We start from the raw sequence: 25,999 nt of genomic DNA on the forward strand, positions 1-25,999 counted from the left end.
TAAATTTAGGGCACGAATAGACTTTCAAACCTACAGGGTCTCTGGCAGGGGCAGGGTGGGTGGCCTGTAATTCCGGCAGCTCAGAAGGAACTCAGGGGTGTGGCTCAGTGGTTGACTGCTCCAGAGGTTAATCCCCAGTACCCCCCAAACCCTAGAAGGTCCGGAAGCCTCTTCACATTGTATAGGAGACACCCCCTCAAGTCTTCAATCGAGAGGGGATCTGGGAAGTGCGGCGAGGCCACCGTGGTAAAGGGCCTTTGCAGGGTACCCTACCGAGGAATCCTCGTAACCCACGGCTTCCCGCTAAGCCTTGAGTCCTGCACGTGAAGACAGCCGAGTTCCTATATCTCACCCTTGGGCCGCGCCTCCTCACCCGGGGTGACTTCCGCTGGCTGCTCCCAGAGGCCCCGGGCCTCCAGTTCTTCCCGCCGGAAGGCCGGGGAGGCGCTGTCGCGTTTCACTGACGCACTTCCTGGCGCCGCCTCCGAGGGCGGAAACGCTGAGTGATCTGGGCCCTGCGGCTGTCCTCGCTTGGTGGGGGCTCCTCAGAGCCGCCTGCCATGGCGTCAGAGGGGCAGCGGGAGTCCGAAGGCGAGGTAAAGGTCTCAGGGGCTTCCCGCCATGGCGGGCGAGCTCTCGGCGGCTTTAGCCTGTAGACGTGGCTTCCTTTGGGGGCGTCTCAGTCCGGAGGTGTCGGGGTGGCCGGCGGGAACGGGCACCTGGGGGTCCTAGGTAGTCCTTGAGGCGTCGGCCACTTACCCCAGGTCCCCCGGTGGTCAGCGCCGCGGGCGGGGTGTGATGCCACAGAGGCCGGCGTATGCCACCCTGCCCCGCGATCCGGGGGCGAGAGTTGGGTCCTCGGCAAGCTGGCCGCGCTCTGGGGAAGGAGTAACTGGTTTTCTAGCTCCCTGGGTTTTCTTAACTTCGACCTTCGCCCTACACCCTCAGCCGCTGGAACGAGCCCTGTCAAAACGTAAATTGGCTTTAGTCTTATTTAAAAAAGTTCTTGGTGAAAGTAAGTCACTTACTACCTATTTCTAAATACTACCTATTTCAAGAACCTCAAAACAAAACAAAAAAACACTTTAAGTTCCAGGGGCTCATGACAATAGGATAATGTTCTACCAAATCAAATCTTGTTTTTCTAATAAAGCAAGAGACTTAGTGCTCTGTTGAGTAACAAGCAAATGTTTTGTGTGACTTTTCTGAGAAATTTAATGGAAATAAACCTATGCAACAGTGTTGTGAGTGCTACAGTTAAGTGTTTCCTGAGCATATTTGACAGCAGTTAAGTCCAAGGAGGCGCTCTGTTATACCTAGTTAAACTGATATAGGTTAAATGCCCGTATTCCAAATTTAAAACCATAGAAACAGCAGTTGTAATCCTTATTACATAATATAGGCTTTATTTATTTCCATTTTAATTGATTTTCCTTGTTTTTCACTTTTAACATTTGAAAAATGTTTTTCTAATAAAGCATTAGTAAAGAAATTCTTTGCTAGGAAAAAATACAAGTATTTTTTAACTGTACTGGGGATTGGACCCAGAGGTGCTCCACTACTGCTACATTCCCAATTTTTTTTTTTTTTTTTTTCCCGAAGAAAGGGTCTTGCTGAGTTGCTGGCCTCAAACTTGCCATCCTTCTGCCTCAGCATTCTGAGTTGCTGGGTTCTAGGAGTGCACCAGGTGTGCACCATGACACCTGACCTAGGCAGAAGATTTTAAACAACAGTTGTGGGGTTATAATGGAGTACCTCTTTGGGTTTTATTTTTGTTTGTTTGCATTTGGTTGCTCTTAGAAGGTATGTAGCTCAAATCCACCTTTTTTCCACAGGGCAGCGTCAAGTTGTCAGCAGATGTCAAACCTTTTGTCCCCAAATTTGCTGGGCTCAATGCGGCATGGTCTGAGTCCTCAGCAACATGTGTCTTCCCTAGCTGTGCAGCAACTTACTATCCATTTGTACAGGAACCATCTGTGACTGAGTATGTATTTTCTAAACATCTTGTCTTATGTAGGGGCTTATTTCATGGATTTAACATAACAGTGATTGGGTTTTCATACATGCCACAGCTACCACATTAAAGTCCTGCAGATGGTGAGAGCATACTCTCTAGATGAAAAACATCTGAGCCAGTTGTACAGCTTAACTATATCCTGTGATAAAAGCTGGAACTTTGCCTCTGCCCTTCTTCCATACTCAGAGTTCATACAGTAACTGTATCATGTATCTAGGGGCAGGGACTATAGTTCAGTGATAGATGCTTGGCTAGCATACACAGGGCCCTGGGTTTGATCCCCTGTACTGGGGGGAAAATCATATATCTGGGATGGAAGAAGAAATGGCAAGGAGGGGTAAGAAGAAAAGGACAAAGGGAGAATCAAATAGATAACATGTTCTTTATTTTTAAGGGTTAACATTTTAAAATCTTGGTCAGGGAATGGGTTGGAATGAGTAATTATGGCCTCTTCTATGTGAATAGGTTTTTTTTTTTTTTTAAGAAATGCTGGCTTTTGCTTTTAATTATTTTACTTTATATATGTTCTATAGATAAATTTTACAAATTATGGTTTTTAAATTCTTTTAATTGAAAGAATGCTTATGTTTTTCTTTAGATTCTCCTTTTCCTCCTCAAGATTCATCCTCTTGATATTTACCAAAATGACTTTCATTTTTTGCTGAATTTGGAAAAATAAGTGTTAACCTTTCACATAATTATGTAGATTTATTTGTATCTCTGTTTTTAAGGTCTGAATCAGCTCTAGTGCTTATGTACAAATCCTGTGCTTCATGCTCCTTTTATACTGTATATAAATTCCAGAATTATTTTCAAAGATGAAAACTATAATGAATAAGAAAATCATTGATTTATCTGTTGTGTTTCAGAAACATCAGAAGGTGTAATTGTTGACAAAAGTTGAAACCTAATGTGCTATAATTGGTCTTTGGTGGGTATATGGGGTTCTGCATGGAGTCAGAATTAGCATTTAGTTCTTTTGGCTTGAGTTTAATAGTAGTGTTTTTCAAAACTGCTACTACAGTTGGCAAGAATTGGTTGAACATTTTTAGCATCTTGCAGTATACTTTGGAAATTTCAGAGAGCAGTGGCTGATGTGTTTAGTTAAAACCAATCAGCTTGGAGAAGAACTCGCACATGGCTTAGCAATATCTAACAGCTGAACTTTGCTTCGTAGAGATTGGAAGCCTAGATAATACTGCAGAAAAGTTTAGGTTTGCTGGGTAGGAAATAGGGAACATTTGGTGGTGTTTTGAATGAGGTAATGACTTCACCTTCAATTTTTAAGGAAGAGTGCTTGAGGATTTTCATTGGATTCAGGCACAGGAAATAGAGAAAAAATTACTTAGAAACCTGCTAAAAGAAAAACACTCTTCATGATTGTTCACATATGTATGTGTGTGCGCACACACGTGTATTGGTGGTGTTTGAGAAAGGGTCTCAATAAGTTGCTCAGGCTTGCCTGGAATTCGCCATCCTCCTGCCTGAGCCTCAGCTGTGAGCTGCTATGCCTGGCTTCTGTACATGTTTTGTTGAGAAAGATATAAACCTGTGCCCTTCTTTTGAAGAACAGATTCTTCACCTTCACTTGCCCTTCATTAGAATTTCATTCTTTTTCCCTTTTCCTTCTTTTTTTCTTTTTGGTGTTCTGGGGGTGGAACTAGGGCCTTGCAAATGCTAGGCAAGTGCTTTTCCACTGAGCCACATCCCCAGCCGTTCCATTAGATTTTCTGAGGCACAGAACAGAATCAAGCATAGAATTCACAGGAGCATGTAGGTAGTGGGACAAACCTTTGAATCTCCTTCTTTTCTAAAAGAACTAGTTCCAGTGCAGTTTGAAGCAGCAATAGGTCAGATGTTCTGTGGAACAGAAAAAGTTCAGTAAGAGGGTTTTATTTGGTTTTTAGCTAGGAATATTTCATTATTAGAGGTAAATGTCTATAAATAAAAGCTCTTACCAGATCTAAGTTTATTATAACATCATGAAATTAGTACACCGTGATACAAAGCAGTATGCACTGAAGGGAAGTGAAAACAGTAAAGCTCATTCTTGTGTGGCAGGCAGAGCTTACAATGACCCCCTTTTTTACTCCACAGACTCTACTTTCAACAGATTACATATATGGTTTCTGGTAAGGGGTGCCTATGTTCATAGCCCCCAACGAGGAGACAGGAAGACTGCATAGGATGTGTAATGACTAGACTTGGATTTTTCTACCTTTCAGTGTGGGAACAAGGAGGTTGTGATTTGTATTGTAACTTGTCTGCTTAGCATTTTGTCATTGCATCAGCTTTCTTTGGAAAATAATTGAAATCTCCAGTCTTACATTAACGTTGCTTAAGTCAGTGATAAGCTGTATTTTGCTTTAATCTACCAGCTGAAAAAATTGACGCAATAGCAGTTTTCAGAAATGGCATCTGTGTTGTTTGTAGGGAGTGTGATTGCTGACCTCAGTGCCAAGAATCTATCCCCTTTGTATTCTGGCCCTCATAGTCAGCAAAACACAAGTGTTGTGGAGAACTTGGAACAGGGAAGGACTGGAGGAAGATGATCTGCAGGAGCCCATGGCTCCAGGAGGAGGGTGTGCTCTGCAGGCTATTGAGCAGCCTCTCAGCAGGGTTTTTTGACCAGGGTTGTAAAGAGAGGCGTTTCCAAGTACTGGCCAGCAGGAGAGTGGAAAGCTGCTGGAGCGGGTTCCTCTTAACATTGCTTATGGAGAAAAATACACGGAAACAGGTCGGCATCTTTATTTGTGAAATGAGAAAGATTTTTAATTTAGCTTTTTTTTAATATTTTTTAGTTATAGTTGGATACAATACCTTTATTTTATTTATTTATTTCTATGTGGTGCTGAGGATCAAACCCAGGGCCTCACACGTGTTAGGCGAGCACTCTACCATTGAGCCACAACCCTAGCTCCTTTACTTGGCTTTTAATTAGTGCTATCCAATGTTAAAGTGAATGATCTAAAAACTTAAATGATTGAGTTTATTATGAAATTTTAAGCTCCTTGGTTTATATTATGAAGTCTTAACTGTAATGTATATTTTTTAGACAGAAGATATATACTGAAGAAACAGCCTTTGGACCATCAACGTTTCCACCTCAGTATTTATCTTCAGAGATAACGCTCCATCCATATGCCTATTCTCTTTATACCCTTGAGTCTACACAAAATGTTTGCTCAGTGCCTGCCTCGAAGTATGATTACAACCAGCCCAGCTGTTACCGGGGTTTTCGGACAGTAAAGCCCCGAAATGAACACAGGTGCCCCCTCCCACAAGAAACAAAAGCTTTGCTTAAGGTGAGGAAATGCTATGGTTTTTTTATATTCTTGAGTTGGTTGCTTTAATGTTTAAAATATAAGGAACTGGTGTATTTTTGCATGATATTTAAGCACTACTTATCATTTTTTTTTTTTTTTGATACTGGGAATTTACCACTGAGCTATATCCCCAGATCTTTTGTTTTTTTGTTTTTAATCTTTAAAAATGTTTCTAAAATTTTGAGACAGGGCCTTGGCTAAGTTGCAGAGGCTGGCCTTGAACTTGCGATCCTACTGCCTCAACCTCTGAGTCACTGAGATTACAGGCATGCACCTCTGTGTCTAGCACACATATCTTTTTGTGGTATTTAGCCTCTTAAGAAATTATTTGGGGCTGGGATATAGCTCAGTTTGTAAAGTTCATGGCTTGCATGCACAAAGCCCTGGGTTCAGTCCCCAGGGACACAAAAAAAAGAAAAGAAATGATTTGGTATAAACTTTTTAAAAACGAATTATGACTACTTCCTAATTTGCTATTTTAAACTTCTTTCTATAGTGTTGGCTTTCTTATTTCATGATGCTTTTAAATCTTTTCTGCAGAAAAAAAACTGTGATGCGCAAAAGTTTAACAGTAAAAAGGCTGATGGTACAATATCATCTGAAATAAAATCAGCTAAAGGTTCCCATCATTTGTCCGTTCATGCTGAGAACAGTTTGAAATCAGGTAAAAATAACAAACTATGTGTACTGTCCATGTAACTCCATCTACCTCAAAACATCAGCTATTTCTTTGGACTTGTTCATTGTGACTTTTTAAGAATTGAGACTTGGAGCCTGGTACAGCTGAGGGCATCAGACTTCCTGTGAGATTCTGGAAGTCTTTTCTCCCAGGTGGGGAATTACTATGTGATACGCTTTACCTTGTGTATTCAGAAGGGAACCTTGCTTTACACATGAAGAACTTGTCTGAGATTAAGTGACAATTGGGTGATAACCACAAGCTTCAAAATATGCTCTTAAATAAAAGCAAATCATCACCATATCCTTGGTATTTGTTTCACCATGTTCATTTCTGAAGTAGCATCTCTGATGTTCTTCTGGGAAACTTTTAGTAGGTGAAAGAGGTTTTGGTTAAAATCCCATCCTAAAAAATACCAAATTCGGGCATGGTAGTTACTCAGAGGCATGGTTTTTATTTGTGCCACAAGTCACATCTACTCTTAGCTTGAAAACTTCTGTTCCAGTCTGGTTGAAAATGAGTGATTCTGTGTGATGTCATATTTTATAAGCTTTCTTTTTTTTTGTTTATTGCTGGGGAATGAACCCAGGACCTTGTGCAAGCACTCTACCAATGAGCCACAACCCCAACCTGTGGTGTCCTATTTTGTTTCTGTAAATTTTTTACTAGTACAGTTTGATTATAAGCATCACCTATTTATATGACTTAAAGCTTTTATAATTGTGTAATTTCTGGAACTACCAATTTATTCATGTGTCATTTATATTATGTACTTTGGAAATTTATCTCTTTTCACTGACTTCACTCATAAACTATCTGGCACATGTAAAGATGAAAGGAAAGTTTTAATTGTTAACTATAGTAGCTCTGGCCTCACAGTTTATCGAGGGGCTTCATGGTGCTGCAACCTACGTCATCCGTTGCACTTAAAGAAAATGATGGGAAGGAGGCTGTAAGTTTCATTCTACTTGCCTTCTTGCAGTTTGTTCCAGAAAACTGAAAGGTAGAAAGTTTACTACATAAAGGAAGTTTTGGTAGAATCTCCTTAAACATGCAAAACTCTAAAATACATATTACAAATAATTAAAATGCTAAGCTGTACAGTCAGGTTGAAGTAACTATTTCATCAGCTTTAGAATACTCCCCACATTTGAAATGCATTTCACATTTGCTTATGATGATGAAACAAGAATGATCCATGTTACTGGTCATTTGAGTTTTATACTACTGTAAAAAAAGTAAGCAACACCAGCACAGTTAGGATGTTTTTGACAGCAGCCCAGTACATCAATAGCAGTAGACTTTCTACTCTGAAATTTAAGCTGAAATATTAGTCATCAAATTATATCTTTTCATTCTGTAATTACAGATGGTTATCATAAACAAACAGATAAGAAATCCAGAATCATTGCAAAACATGTGTCTACTTCCAAACCTGAATTTGAATTTAGCAGATTGGATTTTCCTGAACTGCAGAGTCCACAGAATAATAATATGGCAGAGATACAAAAACAATCCAGGTGGGGACCTTTCCACTCCACCTCGACCAACATCTCTCTCCTTGGAGAAGTGGGAAAACCAGTTGCAACAGTGTCAGAGGTGAGTTGGGGGTTCTGTGTCTATCTATCTCTCTGTCCTCAGTATACACCTTTTCAGTTATGTCATTTCAGCCACCACCTTATCATGATCCTGATGAGGGCTGTGAAGTCCACATCATTGGGGAGGCCTTTCATCCCTCACTTATCTGACCTTCTCAATTATTTGAATTTTTTAACAATGAGGCTGCTACCTCTTATTATTTTTTAAAAGAACCTCCTAAAATCATTTTATCTTTTAGATGAAAGGTATTGTAGTGCCTCAGAAGAAAAAGTTTCTGGCTTAGTCTAATTGCTTTGACAGCACATTTAAAATATGTCATCTCTAGCATTGCATTCTGATAGCCATTTTCCAATATAGAGAAAAAGGACTTTTTAAAAGTAGTATTTAAAACTACATATTGTAACTTCTTAATTTTCAAACTTTATCTGCATCTGTGTCTTGCTAATTACACAGCAGATTCAACAAAATTCATTGCATTAGAGCTGGGCACAGTGGCACACACCTGTAATCCTAGCAATTTGGGAGACTGAGATAGGAGGCTCACAAGTTTGTAATCCTAGCAATTTGGGAGACTGAGATAGGAGGCTCACAAGTTTGAAACATAACTAAGGAACTTAATGTGGCCCTAAGTATCTTTGTGAGATGCTCTCTCAAAATAAAATATAAGAAGGGCTGGGACTGTAGCTCAGTGGTAAAGTGTCCCTAGGTTCACTAACCAATACCCAAAAAAGAAAAAAAGGTGCAATAGGTGCTTTCAGTTTGGCTGCTTTATAATTTTAAATTACATAGTATTCAGCATTTGGTCTCAGAAGGTTTAGTCCAAAAAATTGAGACATTTTCCTTGAATGGATTGACTTCAGACTTCCAGGAAAAGATGGTGTTGGGTTAGTAATCTCTAAAATGATTTTTGATAAATTTCCACTGAAGAGAGAGATGGAGTACAACTCAGTATGAAAACAGGAGGAAGAAGAAGGATAACAAAGAAATAGATCTTTCATTTACCCTATGAACATAAAATAGGTTCATCCATTTGTGGAAGAAGATTTACATACTGATTCCCTCATTATCTTGAATTCTGTATGTTCTTTTTTTTCTTTTATGTTTTTCTATATGTTCTTATTTTTATTTTAAATAAAATACGTACATACATACATGCATACATGGCTGGGGATATAGCTCAGTGGTAGAGCACACCTGGGTTTAATCCTCAGAACTGCAAAAAAATTAGTAAATAAAAATTGGACTTCAATTTTTAGAGCAGTTTTAGGTTCTCAGTAAAATTGAGAGGCAGGGACAAAGACTTTTCATGTACCACTGTCACCACAAATGCACGGCCTCCCCTGACTATGAGCATCAACCCCAGAGTAGTGTGCTTGTTACAGTTGATGAACCTACATAAACACATCATTATCACCTCATAATTTACTTTAGGGTTCACTCTTGGTGTTGTACATTCTTAATTAGACAAACGCATAATGACATGCAACCATCATTAGAGCATACAGTGTAGTGTCACTGCCCTGAAAGTCATCTGCTCCACCTGTTCGTCTTTTCCCCCAAACCCTGCCAGCCACTGATCTCTACACTTGTACCTTTTCTAGAATGTCATATCGTTGGCATCATACAGTAGGTAGCCTTTTCAGATTGGATTCTTTCACTTAGTAATATCCATTTCACTTCGCTTCATGTGTTTTCATGTTTTGATAGTCATCTGTGAGAAACTGCCAAACTGTCTTTCAAAGTGGCTGTGTTTTGCATCCTCTCCAGTGAATGAGAGTTCCTATTGGACCACATACTTTCTGGAATTTGGGGTTGTTGCTATTACAATGGATTTCTGCCATTCTAATAGGTGTATTATAGTAAGCTATTCCAATAGTATTATGACATTTTTTATAATTTGCTTTTCCCTGATGACATGTTATGTGTTTTCATGTTAGGGTGAAATGGTGGTGAAAAATAATAATTCAACTGAATATGTAACTGATAATGCTGCTACCAATTCCCCTTCATGTACAACAGGTAAGAATGCCTGCAAAACATTATTTTAAAGAATGTGTCATATTTTCTAAGTTCATTTTTAATTCCAGTGGAATGAAAAAGATTTTTATTTTGTTGCCCAACTAATAGTGTTGGTGTAGAAAATTAAAGTCAATGAGATTCAACATCTATGCACAAGGATTGTAAAGAGATGAGAATTCTAAGTGAAATAGATGTGCAATTAAGTGAGAAATTATGAACTCAGAAAAGAGTACTTCCTTCAGTATTACCCAATTTAAAAAGTTTTTGATCTCAGGACCCCCAATACCTTTAAAAGATAAAGATCCCAAAGAATTTCTTTTTCTTTTTTTTTAAAATATTTATTTTTTAGTTGTAGTTGGACACAATATCTTTATTTTGTTTATTTATTTTTATGTGTGCTGAGGATTGAACCCAGGGCCTCGCACATGTTAGGCAAGCACTGTACCGCTGAGCCACAACCCCAGCCCAAGAATTTCTTTTTATTTGGGCAATATATGTCAAGATTTACTATATTTAAAGTTGAAGAGATTTTTAAATGTTACTTCACTTAAAAATAATGAGAAATGCACTGCATTTTCACAGTCTGTTTTATGAAAAATAAGTATTTTCTAAGATTAAAAAACTAATATGAGCAACCTTGCATTACAGACTTGTAGCTCTTTAACATCTGGCTCTGTAGATCTGCTTGGGCATTTCCTGCTCCATAGTTGCATGTCATGTAACCTTTGGAACACTCCAGGGTATACTCGGGGGAGGGAGGGAGAGGCAGGAGGCAACTGATGCTTTTCTACTGTTAGGAAGACAGTTTTGACTTCTGCGCCCCTCTGAGCTGATCTGTCCTATCCTGGCCAAGAAGTAACATAGTCAAAAAGTATAATAGGACCCTATTTTTGAAAATTTTATAGTAGCTTGTTCTAACAGAAAACTTGAATTTATTCATTGATGTGTTTTCTTGTGTTTACAAATGTGCTTTTGTATGGGTCTCCACTTCTGAGGCTGCTCTGAGGATGTATAGCTCTGTAGTGATACAGAGAGCCTCCCTTGATGTTAGCCACAGCTGCTGACAGGTGTTCATCTGCCCATGTCCTGATGGATGTCCTTTTGTTTTGTCTGTGTATAGAGTTTCATGGGCACCTAAGGAGTAGTGTTGCTGTACTTATACCTGTGTTCTAAGAGAAATAAATTACCAGTTATTGTGATAGCTGAAGTCTAGTGATCTTTGACTTCTGATGTTAAAGGTACACATCAAGGTTAGTAGGGCCAAAATTTGATCTTTAGCTCTTTAATTCTGTTTGTTTGCCACATGGATGTTATTGTAGATTTTTTTTTTAACAAAACTATTGTTTGTCTCCCCACCTCCATCCTCCCAAGTTAAAAAGCTAGTTTCCAGGAAAAATCAGTCTTTAGGGGAAAAATTTGTCATGCATGCTCCCAGAAGAAAGACAAGTTTAGCGAATACCATAGTTTCCAAGGGGATGTTTTGGACAATAACCTAATTTTAATTATTGTCTGAGCAATTACCTCATGTAATGCATGTTTGAGTAACTATGAAATTTCTGATTTACTGTTGAGGTTGTTCAACAATTTTGGTTATCTTTGAGCAGAGTTATCTTGGACACCAATGGGTTATATTGTTCGGCAGACGTTACCTTCAGAACTGTCACCAGCTCCTAAAAATGTTACTTCCGTGATAAACCTAAAGACGTTTGCTTCATCAGCAGATCCTAAAAGTGTTAATTTGTCATCCTCTGAAATTTTATCTTCGGATCCTTCCTACAACAAAGAGAAACACATTCATCCTACTGAAAAGGTGTGCATTACTGGAGACAGAAAGCAAGATGGTGGCCAGGATCCATGGGGAAGAGGAATGAGAGTTAGTGTTTAATGGGAAAAGTTTCAGTTTTCCAAGAGGAAAAGAGCTCTGCAAATAGTGGGAATGATAGTTGCAGTTGCACAACAGTATGGATGTGTGTAATGCTTCTGAACTGATGACCTAAACATGGTCAGGATGGCAGATACTATGTATACATATGTAAAATGAATTGGAAAGTAAGAGGGATAATCTATGCCACTGGATGATTCCCCATCCTAGTCCTAACTGTGAACATGCTTCATTCCATCCTGTATTCTCTAGTCTAAGCTATTTACTTGCACCTTGAAAAAAGAATAGGATATTCATCAAGGAATTCAAATGATAATTTTTCAACATGAGAACCCACGTTTTAGACCCATACCTTAAAATGTTTGTGAACTGTTTTGAATTCTTTTTTCTTCCTTTGGTGCTGGGGATCAGACCCAGCTCCTCACAGCAAATGCTGTACCACTGAGCTTCACCCAGCCCCAGTCTAGATATTCTTGATTTTCATTGTATAGAAGTCTGTGAAGTTGAAATATGGCCTTGTCTAGTAAATGTATAAGAAGGGCAGTCTTTTTGAGTATGAGGATGCTTTTTGATATCCAAAAATGTCTTTAGATTCTCCCACATGATGATGAGCTATGTGTTTGTGATGCCCTTACAAGAAGGTGTGATGGTGACTGTTAGAGCAGAGCGAGACTGCTTACTTGTCACCGCTCTGTGTAGAGACCTTCTTTTGTATGCGTACACAGAACTTGGCTTTTGCTGGTACCTCATCCCTGTTTCTGGGTTGCTCCAGGTACTGAGCACAGCACAGCAGCCCACTGTCTATTTCTGGGCTGCAGCTTCTAGGTGTCTGTGCAGGCCAGTTTTCCTACTGTGCACTTAACATTCTGAGTTAACAGCTCTTGTTTTATTTTTCTAGAATCTTTCTTTAAAAATATTTTCTTAGTTATAAGAGAAGTTTATTTCAGAAAGGTTCTAGAGTAAAAATAAGAAAATTAACGTTTCCTATAATCTTATAACCCAGATGGCTTTGCAGTTTTCTTCTGAAACTTTCTGTACTGTGACATTTTATTACAGAAAATATAAATGTAGCACTGTAAAGATCTAGTGATATAAAAGATCTTCTTTCTCATACCTCTTTACATTTAAATTTGGTGCTAAGGATTGGATCCAGGTCCTTGTGCGTGCTGATTGCCCACTCCCACACCTCTATTCTCACCTCTTACAGAATCCCACGTTAGTAATCCACGATACTTCCTGCCTCTGCTTGCAAAACATTAAACAAATTGAGAGGGATTTCTCTTGTTTTGGGTTCTTCATTTTCTTTTTTGGAGGGGAGGGGGAGATCTACCATTGAGCTATATCCCAGCCATTTTTTTGGACAAAATACAATCACATTGTACACATTTCCCTTCAAATTTGTCTTTTTTACTTGATAAAATACTGAAAACAACCCCTCTTGGTCAGTGGAAAAGCTCATTTTCTTTCTTTATTTCATAGTACTGGGATTGAACCCAGGGGTGCTCCACCACTGAGCTATATCCCTAGCTGTTTTTAAAATTTTATTTTGAGACCAGCTCTAACTATGTTTCCCAGGCTGGCCTTGAACTTCCCATCCTCCTGCCTCAGCCTCCCAAGTATCTGGGATTTAAGACCTGTACAACTGTGCCCACTAGACTGAAAAGCTCATTTTTAATAGCTGCTGGCCGTTTTACTCCTGAAGGGTGAATTCCCTCTGGGATAGAACAGGACCCAAAATATAAGAAGTCTCTGCCTTGTGGATCATTCTGATGGAGAGAGAGGCTTGGCAGTATGTAGGCAGATGGCATGTCAGAGAGTGGGTAGTGGTCTCAAGGGAAAACTAAGCAAGGTCAGAGGACACAGAGGGAGGGGATAGGTAGAGATGGGGTGATTTTTACCAAACTAAAGGAGGTAGATGTAGCCTCACCAGATCTAAATGTTAAGTGCAAAGGCCTTGAGGCCAGAGCACACCTGCCCTGATTGAAGATGGAACAAGGGCTGGGGGACTGGGGGAGTCAGTTCAGCGTGTCCATGTTGGATGAGGCTTTTGCCTGATGGAAGGGTCAGTCATGATTGTGACGCTCAGGCAGATCAGATTAGGAATCCCAGGCCTTGCTGATAGAATAGATGTCTGAATGAGCTCAGGTTGATATTAGTAGGAATACCGATAACTTGATCTCCTCAAGATGGAAACTAGGTCATGTTCAAATCCACAGGGTTTTCAGAAAGAATTTGGCTTTATAATTATTTTACCAGATTTTATTTCTTTCATAATTAATCTACCAAATGCTGATTCTTTCAAAAACAGGGGATAAGGATAGAATTCCTTATCAATTCGAGTACAGTTGACATGGGCTTATACAACTTGATATTTTAATTTAGTTCTGATGTTTGGTGTTAAAGATTCTATTGGATCCCCTAAAAACCCACAACTTTTGCATTGTTTTTGTTCTAGTCCAAAGCATCACAAGGTGGTGACCTTGAACAAAATGAAGCCTCAAGGAAGAATAAGAAAAAGAAAGAAAAGTCTAAATCAAAATATGAAATCCTGACAGTTCAAGAACCACCAAGGATTGAAGTACATTTATGTTTATTATTTACTTTGTGTGATATATTAAATGGGTCTTTGTTAATAGACACATGGGGTCATTACTGGTTTCCTAAGGGAGCATCTTTAACGTTTTCTTTAATGATCCTTTTCCTAGTGCTAAAGAGAATAGTCATCACTCATTGTCTCCACATATTCCTTTGGGCTCGCCAGCTGTCTCATGGTGGGCACTCAGTGAACATTTGAGTGAATGAATGGTCTAAGGAAATAGAGCTCCTTGTATCAGATGGAACAGTTGGTGTGCCATGTCACTAATACATCCCCTCAGTTCTCTTTCTATTGTTTTCCTTGCTTTAGAATGCCGACTTTTGTAGGGTCTCCTTTTCTATCCAGAAATCTTGTAAATGCTTTACTATGAAGAGATATTTGGAATATTGTAGATTTATTGTGGGCCCTGATATTATGAGAATTCCATGAGTTTCCAGAACCGCTCATTGTTATTACAGGATACTCTAATGAAAAAGGGGCCAGCCTGGGTCTGGCTGTTTCTTGGGGGCTGGGTTGTCTGCCTCCTACTGCTCTACCAGACTGCAGCATCCTGGCTGCTATGCAGACACAGGTGTCTTGCAGAAGTGCTGCCCGGGTGTCCCACTTAGGGTCAAGCCCAGGACATTCCCACAAACCTTGGTTCCCAAGGCTCTGGGAACATCCATTTGAGAATAGCAGTTATGTGTTTGAAGACCACCTGCTATGGCAGTGCATTTTGGCTGGACCAATGAGCAGTTCCCAATTCTGCCTCATGTTTCCCACATAACTATTTCAAAGGCCCCTAAAATTTTGAAAAAATTACCTAAGATGTATTTCAAACAATTTAAAATAGTTTCTCAGCAGGCTTGGTGCCTTTGTTTCCATGTACTAGGCTGGTTCAGCACAAATTTAAGAATACGTAAATCTGCTAAATCTAGATTTGATAGTTTCTCTAATGAAAAACATGTTCTTTTAAAGAACAAGTTCTTAGCCTGGCACAGTAGCGCACAACTATAATTCCAGAGGCTCAGGAGGCTGAGGCTGCAGGATTGCAAGTTCCAAGCCAGCCTCAGCAAAAGCAAGGCACTAAGCAACTCAGTGAGACCCAGTACAAATAAAATACAAAAAATGGTGCTGGGGATGTGGCTCAGTGGTCGAGTGTCCCTCAGTTCAATCCCTGGTGCCAAAAAAAAACAAACCAAAAAAACAGTAAAGAACAGGTTCTTAATTACTCTCAGTCCAGGGTTGGGTTCAAGGTCAATTCCTTAAATTCTTGATGTTATTCTCTTTCTGGGACAGGGTTATTAGAATGTGGTCTTGAAATTTGCTCTAAAAGTTAAATAAAACAGAAGCTCTTATATTAGTAGTTTGGGGCTGTTTTGTATCACCTTTAAAAACTTTTGTGGAATCTTACTAAAGAAAAAAATATAAGCAAGGAAAAATTGTACTTGGCATATTTGCATTCTCCTGATGAATGAAGAGCTAAAGGGGTGTGTGGTTTACTTAGGATGCCGAGGAGTTTCCCAATCTGGCAGTTGCATCTGAAAGAAGAGACAGAGTAGAGTCACCGAAATTTCAATCTAAACAGCAGCCACAGGTAATTTTTAGATTGAAACCATAGTTGCTTTAGGCCTAACGTTTCTGGCTAAACTAAACTCTTGGAAAATCTCTCTAAATATCTTTGTGTACTAAGACAGGTGGTTTTGTTTTGATTTGTTTCTCCTGGGGGAACTGTATCCCATGTGTTGAAACAGAATTGCTCCTAAGCTGAAATGTTTTGTCCCTTTTGTAATAAAGTCTATTGTAACTGCAGTTGCTGTGAGAGAAAGGAGGAAGAAGCAAACTAATAAACTGCCTTATGAAACTTTGAAGAAAAAAGAGTTGGCTTAGTTTATTCAGGAAACAGAATTCTTTGCCAAGGCAGGATGTGTGACAAAGAAAAATAAGAGGTGCACCAAAATTTCTAAGTCAGTACAAGCCAAGGGGGAAGTGAATCTCCTCATACCCCAGCCCCCTTCTTGCCTGTAGATTTGGGAAGGAGTTGTGACTCATTATTTAAGTGAACTTTCATACTTTGGGGCATTTAAATTTCAACACATTTATTGTTTTATCTTTTAAAGAGATCGTCTGGAAATAGTTTTACATTTATTTAAAAAAGACATTTTAAGTCATGTGTTAATTTACACTCTTGTGTGAATTAACTTGGAGTTTGTGTGATGCCGTTTGCTGTCCTCTGTCCCTGGATCCCGTCTCCTTGCCTGCCTTTGTTGAATGGGGTGCTCTTTCCTATTGGGAGCCCCCAGCCAGTAGGTTGTTGGTTCCCATAGGAGAATAATTTGTAGGAGAGTAGGGGAGGTGCTGGAGCAGAGGACGCAGTCCCTGAGGGAGGGTCAGGGGACTTTCTTGCAGAGCTTGTTTTGCAGGGAGGGGTATGGGCTTTTTAATGCTTTCTCAAGATACAACTCACTACCATTACAAAAATGGTATATGTTTAGAATATGTCAAATTTTGGGCATACATTTAGTATTTACTTGGTTTTTAAAAATTTTAAGACTTTTATAGCTGGGAGCAGTGATGTGTGACTGTGATCCCTGCCATTGGGAAGCTGAGGCAGGAAGGTGGCAAGTTGAAGAAGGCCAGTGCAATTTAGCAAGACCCTGTCTGCAGATAAAAGGGCTGGGGATAGAGCACAGTAGAAGAGCGCCCCCTAGGTTCAATTCCCAGGACTTCCTAAAAAATAAATAAATAAAGTGCTAGTTTCTAAGTCTGTTCATTTAATCTTTAGTTACATGAGATTTTTTTTTGTAAAATGAAAAGCTTGTTGTGTGAAATATAGTAGTATAACTTACGACTTTTGAACTTTCCAGAATAATTTTAAAAATAGTGGAAAGAAGAGCCAGATTCCAGTGCAGTTGGACCTAGGAGGCATGCTGGCAGCTCTAGAGAAGAAGCAGCATGCCCAGCATGCCAAGCAGTCCTCCAGACCCATTGTGTTCTCAGGTAGGAGACTTCTCACCTCTGCACGGGGTCAAGGTCTTTTTGAGATATTTATTTTTGTAAATATTTTCTCTTGTAATCAAAAGATACTTATATATAATCACAACAGTATGGTACTAGAATAAATATAGACATAGACCAATGGAATAGAATTGAGAATGCAAAAATAAGCCTATGGCCAATTTATTTATTTTTTTAATTGGGGGTTGAACCCAGGGACACTCTTATCACTGAGCTAAATCCCCAGCCCTTTTTACTTTTTATTTTGAGGCAGGTTCTCACTAAGTTGCTTAGGGCCTTACTAAGTTCCTGAGACTGGCCTTGAACTTGGATCCCCCAGCCTTAGCCTCCTGAGTTGCTGGGATTAGGCATATGCCACTGCACTTAGTGATTAATTGATTTTTTGACAAAGCTGCCAAGTCCATTAAAAAAACAAAGAACAGTCTCTTCAGAAATGATGTTGGGACAGTGGATTTCCAGCTGCTAAAGAATAGTCAGACCCATACCTCACACCATAGAAAAAAATTAACTAAAAAAAAAAAAAGGATCAGCGAGCTAAGTATAATAGTACTTTCTAGTGGCTTTTAGTGAAAGCCTAGAATACAACCTTAAAACATGTGGATGCAGATGAAGCTGGCCAAACTGCAGTACCTTAGGTACCAGTAGACAATGTATGTTGAAAACCAGTCTCTCTTTTGTATCCTGTGTTCTGAGGATTGCCTGCAGAGGCACTACCTGGGTACTGCAGAAAATACAGGTGCCAGGCATACCTAAGACCTACTTGTTAGAACACTTGGAATGGAATCAGGCAGTAGGCATTTTAACAAGTGCACAAACGGAATGTTTTGTCTGGTCTTTGTTTTCACTTTGCTTGTGTATACTTGCATGCACTGTACTAGGGATTGAACCAAGGGACTCACACATGCTAGACAAGTGCTGTATCACTGAGCTACATACCTAACCCCTTTAAAAAAAGTTTATTTTGCTGGGTATTGTGGCACTTACCTGTAATCTCAGTGACTTGGGAGGCTGAAGCAAGAGGATCACAGGTTCAAGGCCAGCATCAGCAACTTAGCCCTAAGTAACTTAGGGAGATCCTGTCTCAAAAAGGGCTGGAGATGTAGCTCAGTGATACAGCGCCCCAGTACCAAAAATAAAATAAAACAATAGAAAATAAAAAATTTTAATTTTCAGATAGGGTCACTAAGTTGCCCAGGCTGGCCTTGAACTTGTGATCCTGGGATTACATGTGTGCTACCACACCAAGCTGGTTTTCACTTTTTTATTATGGAAAATTCTGAACCACCAAATGTAGAGGAAATATAATGTACCCTCCCACCAGGTGCCCGTTACCCAGCTCCAAAATTAACCTTGGTCAGTCTTGTCTCATCTGTAATGCTACTTTTTTTTCCTTAAATATTTTAAAGCAAATTATAGGTAGCATGTCATTTCACCCATAAATACCACAATCTGCATCTCTTATTGATTTTTTTTTTTTTTTTTAACTAAGCTGTTTTGCTGTTACTCCATGTAACAATGTGGGTAAAGTCTGTGCAAATATTTCAAAATCTGAAAAACTCTGAAATTTGAAACATTTCTGGTCCCAAGCATTTTGGATAAGGGATACTCAACTTCTACATTAAAATCCATTCATTTTCTTTCTTTTGTTATTGGGGATTGAACCCAGGGATGCCTAGCCCTTTTCATGTTTAGAGTCAAGGACTTTGTTCCCCAGTCTGACCTTGAACTTGGGATCACAGCATTTCACTTTTTCAGGAGATAGCCACAGGCTGTCCCAAGGTTTCATTCAAGGTTGACACTGATTTCTCTGAATTAAACTGCAGAGTTTGTGGGCTTGGTTCTGCCAGACTGCCCCAACTTAGAGGGCAGCCATCCTCCAGGCTGTCACCTAATTATGACTGACCAGCTGAAATTTGGGGTTCCTAAGGACTCCCTCTTCAGGTTTAATAATTTTCTACAACAGTTCACAGAACTCTGAAAATCAGTTCCCTAGCATGTTGATTTATTATACAGGATACGACTCAGGAACAGCTGGTGGGGCGAGATGTGGCACTCCTGTCCCCTCTTCAGGCAGCTGTCCTGCAAGTACCTCCACATGTTCACTGCCTTGGAAGCTCCCCAAAACCTGTTTTGAGGTTTTTATGGGGGTTCTATTATGTGGTCATGGATTAACTAAATCATTGGCCATCAATGATAACTCAACCTTCAGCCCTTCTCGCTTTTCCAGAAGTCCAGTTGGGATTGAAAATTCCAACTCTGTCACTTAATTGGTTCACTGGTAACCAGCCCCATCCTTAGGCTATTCAGGACTCCCCAGGGAACAGTAGTGACCGAATTACATTGTTACATTGTGTGCATGTACAAATATGTAACAACAGATTCCACCATTCTGTGTAATTACAGGATACCAGTAAGAAATATGGGAGGGGGAGAGCCACTAGTGGTTGCATTACTGTGAAGTAAGGTAACACTGTGGTGATTCCAAGGGTTTTAAGAGCTCTGTGCCTGGTAATGTGAGCAAAGACCAAGTGTATATTTCCTGTTATGTCACAATCTAGAATTTAGTTTGTATTTAAATTTTCTTGATTATCTCATTGATTTTAGTAATTTTATTTATATCAAGATTTCATGCATTGTATGTTTGGGTAATTCTTATACCAAAACTGGAGCCTGTCACCCCCTCTCAGCTCCACTTCACTTTGGTAAAGGCCAGGAAGGCTGTTACTGGGCATCAGTGTTTTCAGACCAACCCAAGTGCTTTGGTGAAAGTTGATTTTCATCTGCTGGTTACCTGTGGGCATAGGCAGCTTTTCCTCAGTAACTCTCTTTGGGGTTCTCCAATGGATTAAAGTAGAAATTGTTTTAGCCTAAATGTTTTCCAGAGCAGGTGTTTTGAGTAGCCTATCTCACCCTTAGAAAAGTCTGGAAAGTGTTCTTCCACACTCTGATTCTACAGAACATATAGCTTCCTGGGGAGCTGACAGGGAAGTGTCTTGTTGAATGGTGTTCATGGTAAATCTCCCAGAGTATTTGGTGTTGAGTAGTTGAACATTGAGGAGGGCTTCTGGCCACACTTGTGATTATGGCTCAGTTGCTGGGAGTATTGAATCATAAGTAGCGGTGGGTAGAGGGGAAAGCCAGCGATGTTCAAGATCTCCTCTGGAGCTAGGATTTTATCCTAAGTCCAAAGCTGAGACTGGTTTTATACATTCAAATATTGTGTTTTCCAGGGCCTGTTTGTGTTTGCCTGTTTTCTCATGGTGTTCCTGTGTACTGACACTGTACAACTACCATTAACAGTAAAGACACACAGTCCTCTCAAAGCAGCCCAGTAGGTCAGCTCCCAGGGGCCAGGGTCTGGAGTGGGACATGGCAGTGCCAGGTGGTCTTCTGTCTGGCAGATATGTTCTGGAGGTCATAAAGCTGTGCTAACAATGTAAGATGGAGTCAGTACATCTAATGCCTGAGAATTCCTTTTGACCAAGGTTCCACACCTCTAGAGGAGGATGAAAATAAGAAAAGGGTGGGTCTGTCTTTGAGGAAGTAGCAGCCAACTCTTTTCGACTTAAGTTGGACCTTTCAGGGGGAGTTGTGCATGAAATAAGGACTTAGTAAAGAATGGGAGCCCTCAGAACAGATTTTTAAATAGTTTGCGTGATGAGATTGTGAGTCTGGGATTTTGGTAGCATGGCAATAATAGTTAGACCAGAAATCCCAGGGGGACCCAAATCCTAACCTGCCCATCGCCTTCTCCTTTGAGGTCTCTAATGGAGACATCCTTACAAGAAAAGTAAAAATTAGCAAAATGGAATTCAGATTCTTTTTTATTGTTAGTTGAGCTAGTGCTAAGCGCCACCTCCCTGTGTAGGGTGAGATCTAGAAAACACCTCACCTCGAAAGCCTTCCTGGAGTTTTATCTTTCCTGAGCCCCATTGGGCCTTCCACTTGTTTGGCCAGTTCATGGAAGGGAGGGGGTGTGTGTACCAGAGTGAGCCCCAGTAACCTAACAGACAGTTGTTAGGTCTAAGGCAAGTGACTCATAGACAGCGGATGATCAGTCCTTCTTTTTTCAGTCTAGTCTGCATTTGGGTGGTGTGGTTTATTCACATTTAATGTACTTACCACATTAATACGTTTTGCTGTCATTTTTTTCATGTCATTTGTTTCTTCCCCTTTAATGTCTTTTGTGTTAAATATTTTTAGAGTGCCATTTTGATTCCTTTGTTGATTTCCTTTTTACTTTAAATTTTTTTCCTATTGGTTGCTCTAGGGATATGATACGTGCTACTTTATAGATGGGAAACATTTTACTTCAGTGTATCTTCCCTTTCTCACTCCCGTTTTGTGCTGCTGCTGTTTATGGATGTTATGAAAGTGTTAGAAATCAAACAATAGTGTTTAATTATTACTTTATACAAGAAGTTAAGAGAAGAAATGAAGGAAAATTAATCAGTTTTCTGGGATTTTGGGTCTTCTTTATTCCTCAGTTTGATGTCCATTTTTTTCTCTGAAGGGCTCTCTTTAGTATTATACACAAATTCTACTGCAGTAATTTTTCCCAGTCTCTGTTTATAAATCTCTCTATTTAAAATTCATTTTTTGGAGGCTTACTTTGCTAGATATGTAGTTCTTGAATGAGAGTTTTTCTCTTTCAAGGCTTTGGATGTCATTCCACTACCTTCTGGCCTCTTGTTCCTAATGAGAAGTTAGATGTGAATGAGAAGTTTAGTCTATTATATGTGATATATTTTTCTTTTATTCCATATTTTTTTTTCTGTTTTGATTTTCAACAATTTGTGACATGGGTAGGTATGGATCTCTCTCTATACTTAATATATATGTATTTTTATCAAACCTTATTAGTGCAGGGATTATTTGAAATTTTTATTTATTTATCTTGGGTCATTTTTCTCCTTGCCTCTGGTATGCCTGTTGTATTCATGTCAGTGTGCTTCATATTGCTTCACAGGTCTCTGAGTCTCTGCCCCTTTTTTGGAGTGGGTGGGATTGAACCCAGGGGCACTTAACCATGTCCCCAGACCTTTTTTTATATTTTATTTAGAGGCAGAGTCTCACTGAGTTGCTTAGTGTCTCACTAATAAGTTGCTGAGGCTGGCTTGGAATTCACAATCCTCCTGCCTCAGCCTTCTGAGCTGCTGGGATTACAGGCGTGCAGCACAGCGCTCAGCTCTGTCCTTTTTTCCTTAAGACTTGTTCTGTATTTTTTTTTAATTGAATAATTTCCATTGATTTGTCTTCATTCCAGAACAGCTGGCCACAAGGTATGAGAACTGACCCCATGTATTCAAAGACCAAAGAAAGAGTCTGGCAGATCTAGGATTGAACAGTGCAGTTTATTGGGGAATTTACTGACAGAAGTGTGGTCCTGGGTGGCAACAAGACAAGTGGATTCCCATCATTTGGGTCAGAAAGAGATGTGTACACATGGGTTAGGATAAAGGTGATTTCCTCCAAGCTGGAATGTTCCTGGTTTATCAAAGAATGAAGCACATTTCTGGCACCTGGGTCTGGTTGTAAAGCTTCGCATACAACTCTAATGGGTGGGTTGTTCGATTTGTTTGTAGATGCTGGACAACCGTGGGAAAGTCCAGTTAGGGCCTGAGTGTGGTGGCACATATCTGTAATCCCAGTAACTTGGGCTGCTGAGATAGGAGGATTGCAAGTTTGAGACCAGCCTTGGTAATTTAGTGAGACTCTGTCTCAAAAATAAGAAAGGCTGGAGATGTAGCTCAGTGGTAAAGCACCCCTGGGTTTGATCCCCAGTGTCCCCACCCCTGCAAAAAGAAGGACTAACTAGGGTGTCTGGGGCTATCATGGTAGTTGCAACTCAAGCTGGCTGCACTCATGTCAACCCAAATCCTGCTGGTCTTAAAGTTTACTGATTTTTTTTTTTTGAGGTAGTGGGGATTGAACCCAGAAGCACTCTATTGCTGAGTTACATCTCTAGCTCTTTTTATTTTTTGATATGATGTCTCCAAGTTGCCCACGCTGGCTTCAAACTTGTAATCCTCCTGTCTTAGACTCCCAAGTAGCTGGAATTACAGGCTGCACTACCGCACCTGGCATCAAGTTTACTGATTTTTCTACATTGCAAATCTTGAGCTATTTTTGGTATAATTTCTTATTTTTATTTGTAGATGGACACTATACTTTATTTTATTTATTTATAGTTTTATATGGTGCAGAGGATGGAACCCAGTGCCTCACGATTGCTAGGCAAGTGCTGTAATACTGGGCTGCAACCCCAGCCCTTGGTATAATTTCTAGTTATTGAAATCTCTGTTCAATTCTATTCTAATAGTTGCCGTAAAAGTATCCGTCTGCTATCTTGGGCACTCAGATAGTTACTCTTAATTGCTTTTTTTTCCCCCTAAGTATTGGTTACAGTTTCTTGTTTCTTTGATGGTCTTAAAATTTTGTGTTGAATACTGAAGATTTTAGTTAATATATTGTAGCAATTCTGGATTCTGGTTTATTCCCTCTAAAAGTGGGTGATGGTACTATTTTGATGGTGCTATTTTTTTTTATTCTACTTTTTTGTTCTGAGGATTGAATTCAGGGGCACTTTGCCACTGAGCTATATCCCCAGCCCTTTTCATTTATTTATTTATTTATTTTTGAGACAGTCTCACCAAGCTGCTGAAGCTGTCTCAAACTTGCGATCATCTGAACTCTGCCTCCCTGTTCACAGGGACCCTAGATTTGCACCACCGTGCCTACCTTATTTTGCTTTTTAAGTAACTGGCCTGATCTGAATCTGCAGTCTGCTTTCCTCACAGAGTATAATTGCTGCTATCTTTGCTCAGTTACTTTTTCTTGTTTTATCTTTTGTCTGTCTGTCCGTGGATGTCACCCATGTGTCTCCCCAGCAGAAATGGGTCACAGGCATCCACTTTCAGTTGTGTGTGGACGGGGTGCATTCAGCTCTCGGGTCCATCTTTCAGGCCTGCCAGCTCAGTCCCCCCGGGCCTGCGTACAGGCTCTATTGGCTGCGTGCATAGGTGGCTGGGACTTGCTCTTCCCCTGCACCATGCACACTCCCTGGGGTCAGCCTAGATGTGTGGAGAACTGGTCCCTTGGCAGAGGCTCCTCTTGGAACTCCTCTAAGTCTCCAGCTGATCTTCTGGTCCGTTGCCTACCTGTGGAGATGGCAGTCTCAAGCCAACCTTGCTGACTCCCATCCCCCTGCTTGCTGTGGCCCACTGTGAATGAGCATGTTCTCAGTCCAACAGGCCCTTTTGGGCAGTGACAGAGTACAGCTGCTGGTGTTCGGGGCCTTCCCACCTATGGATGAGCTGGAGAACAGGGAGAAAGCAAAGCAGCCTGGGAAGAACTCTCAGACACTGAGGCTCCCACCTAAGGCTGTTATCTCAGGAGTGAATGCTGCTCGCTGCTTGGTTGGCCCTAAGGCTTTGGTCTCTTTCCAGAGGGCTGACCTGATGGTTTTCAGCAGTTTTGTCCAACTTCTTGACTGCTTTGGGGGAAGGGATGGTTGATGACCTTGCTACTATGGGAACAGATTCTCCTGGGCCCACTGTGTAGAGCTCTGTGTAGAGCTGCCTGGTGGTGGTGTGTGGGGGCTGCAGAACTGGAGGGCCTGGTGGCAGATTTTGCAGGAGCTCAGGTGAGGGGCTGAACTTGGTGGTGGCATTGGGTACCAGGTGAGCAAGCAGATGTGAGCAGGGGCCGAGCCAGACACATGTATGTTTCAGACACTGTGCAGGAATGAGGCTCTGCAGATGCAAGCAGCTGTGCTGTAGCTAAGGCGAGAAGCAGCTTGGAAGGCAGGTAGAGTCATCTTGGACAACTTGTGCAAATAAAACGATTTGCACTGAAGCAGGGAATTGTGCAGGTGAGATTTTTAAGGGCATACCTTATTGACAAAACACTGAATATATACCAAAAAACATATGCTAAAATAAAAGGAGGGTGGTAAAAGTACATTTAGAAAAATAGGTGTTGTTGAAGTTGAATGATGGATATGTTGGGGTTCATTATTGTCTTTTTTGCTTTGGTATGTGTTTGGAAATTTTCCTAATTAAAAAGTAGAGGTAGGGCATGTGGGTGGGGTCTGGCTCAGTGGTAGAATGCAATCTTAGGACGCTCGAGGCCCTGGGTTCAATCCCTAGTACCAAAAAACTAAAAAAGCTATAGCCAGATAGGGACACATGTACAGAAATTAATAGCTAACTTCTACAAGGGCAGTGCTAGCTGGAATATGGTGGAGGGGACTGATTCCCAGTAGCAGCGGTAAATACAAACCACCTAGAAATATTCTGAGTCAAAAATGATGATCCACACATTATTTTGTTAGAATTTATTGAGAAGCAGCAGATTTGATTTTATGAATAAAAGGTAGGTCTTCCCAAATTAATGGTACAGTTTTGGATCCTGTCCAAAAAATAATTTTATTTAGAATATTGCCCGTGAAAAGAATATGTAAGAGGTTGACAAAGATGAGAAAGGTTGTGAGGTTAGTCTGAAGGTGGCCTAGGAGGTTCCTTCCGATGTGTCTGAGAGCCTCGTAGGGCTGCTGAGAGATAACTGTGAGGCACTTGTCCCCCTGTGTTTGCAGTCGGAGCTGTGCCTGTCCTCTCCAAAGATGCCTCCTCAGGGGAAAGGGGCCGCCGCTTCAATCAGGTGAAGACACCTCACAACCCTTTGGACTCCAGTGCCCCACTGATGAAGAAAGGGAAACAGAGGGAGGTCCCCAAGGCTAAGAAGCCCACCTCATTGAAGAAGGTATGTAGAGGGCTTCTTTCAAAACAAGGCACTGGATTCAATTTCACATACTTGCACTGGCTTCTTCCAGCTTGGATTCTTAGATTTGAAAGTTTATGTTACTTAAACGCGTTGCATCGAG

General features: G+C 40.5%; 1 protein-coding gene across 4 annotated transcripts in view; it reads left to right on the plus strand.

Annotated features, from left to right (window-relative positions):
- Positions 1-488: 488 nt before the first annotated feature.
- Positions 489-25,999, plus strand: part of Secisbp2 (SECIS binding protein 2) — a 37,035-nt gene continuing 11,524 nt past the window's right edge. For 2 of the 4 annotated variants that reach the window (XM_071602561.1, XM_027955420.2), the window contains exons 1-11: positions 489-596; positions 1,836-1,984; positions 5,073-5,322; positions 5,884-6,007; positions 7,392-7,621; positions 9,559-9,640; positions 11,245-11,450; positions 13,978-14,100; positions 15,605-15,694; positions 16,965-17,097; positions 25,712-25,878. In XM_071602561.1, the coding sequence (XP_071458662.1) occupies positions 561-596; positions 1,836-1,984; positions 5,073-5,322; positions 5,884-6,007; positions 7,392-7,621; positions 9,559-9,640; positions 11,245-11,450; positions 13,978-14,100; positions 15,605-15,694; positions 16,965-17,097; positions 25,712-25,878 (1,590 nt within the window). In that variant the 5' untranslated portion in view covers positions 489-560. The remainder of the gene's footprint in view (positions 597-1,835; positions 1,985-5,072; positions 5,323-5,883; positions 6,008-7,391; positions 7,622-9,558; positions 9,641-11,244; positions 11,451-13,977; positions 14,101-15,604; positions 15,695-16,964; positions 17,098-25,711; positions 25,879-25,999) is intronic. The other 2 variants (XM_071602562.1, XM_071602563.1) reach the window with 1 other exon arrangement.

The sequence above is a fragment of the Marmota flaviventris genome, chromosome 16 (assembly GCF_047511675.1).
Source record: "Marmota flaviventris isolate mMarFla1 chromosome 16, mMarFla1.hap1, whole genome shotgun sequence".
In the NCBI taxonomy this organism is placed as follows: domain Eukaryota; kingdom Metazoa; phylum Chordata; class Mammalia; order Rodentia; family Sciuridae; genus Marmota; species Marmota flaviventris.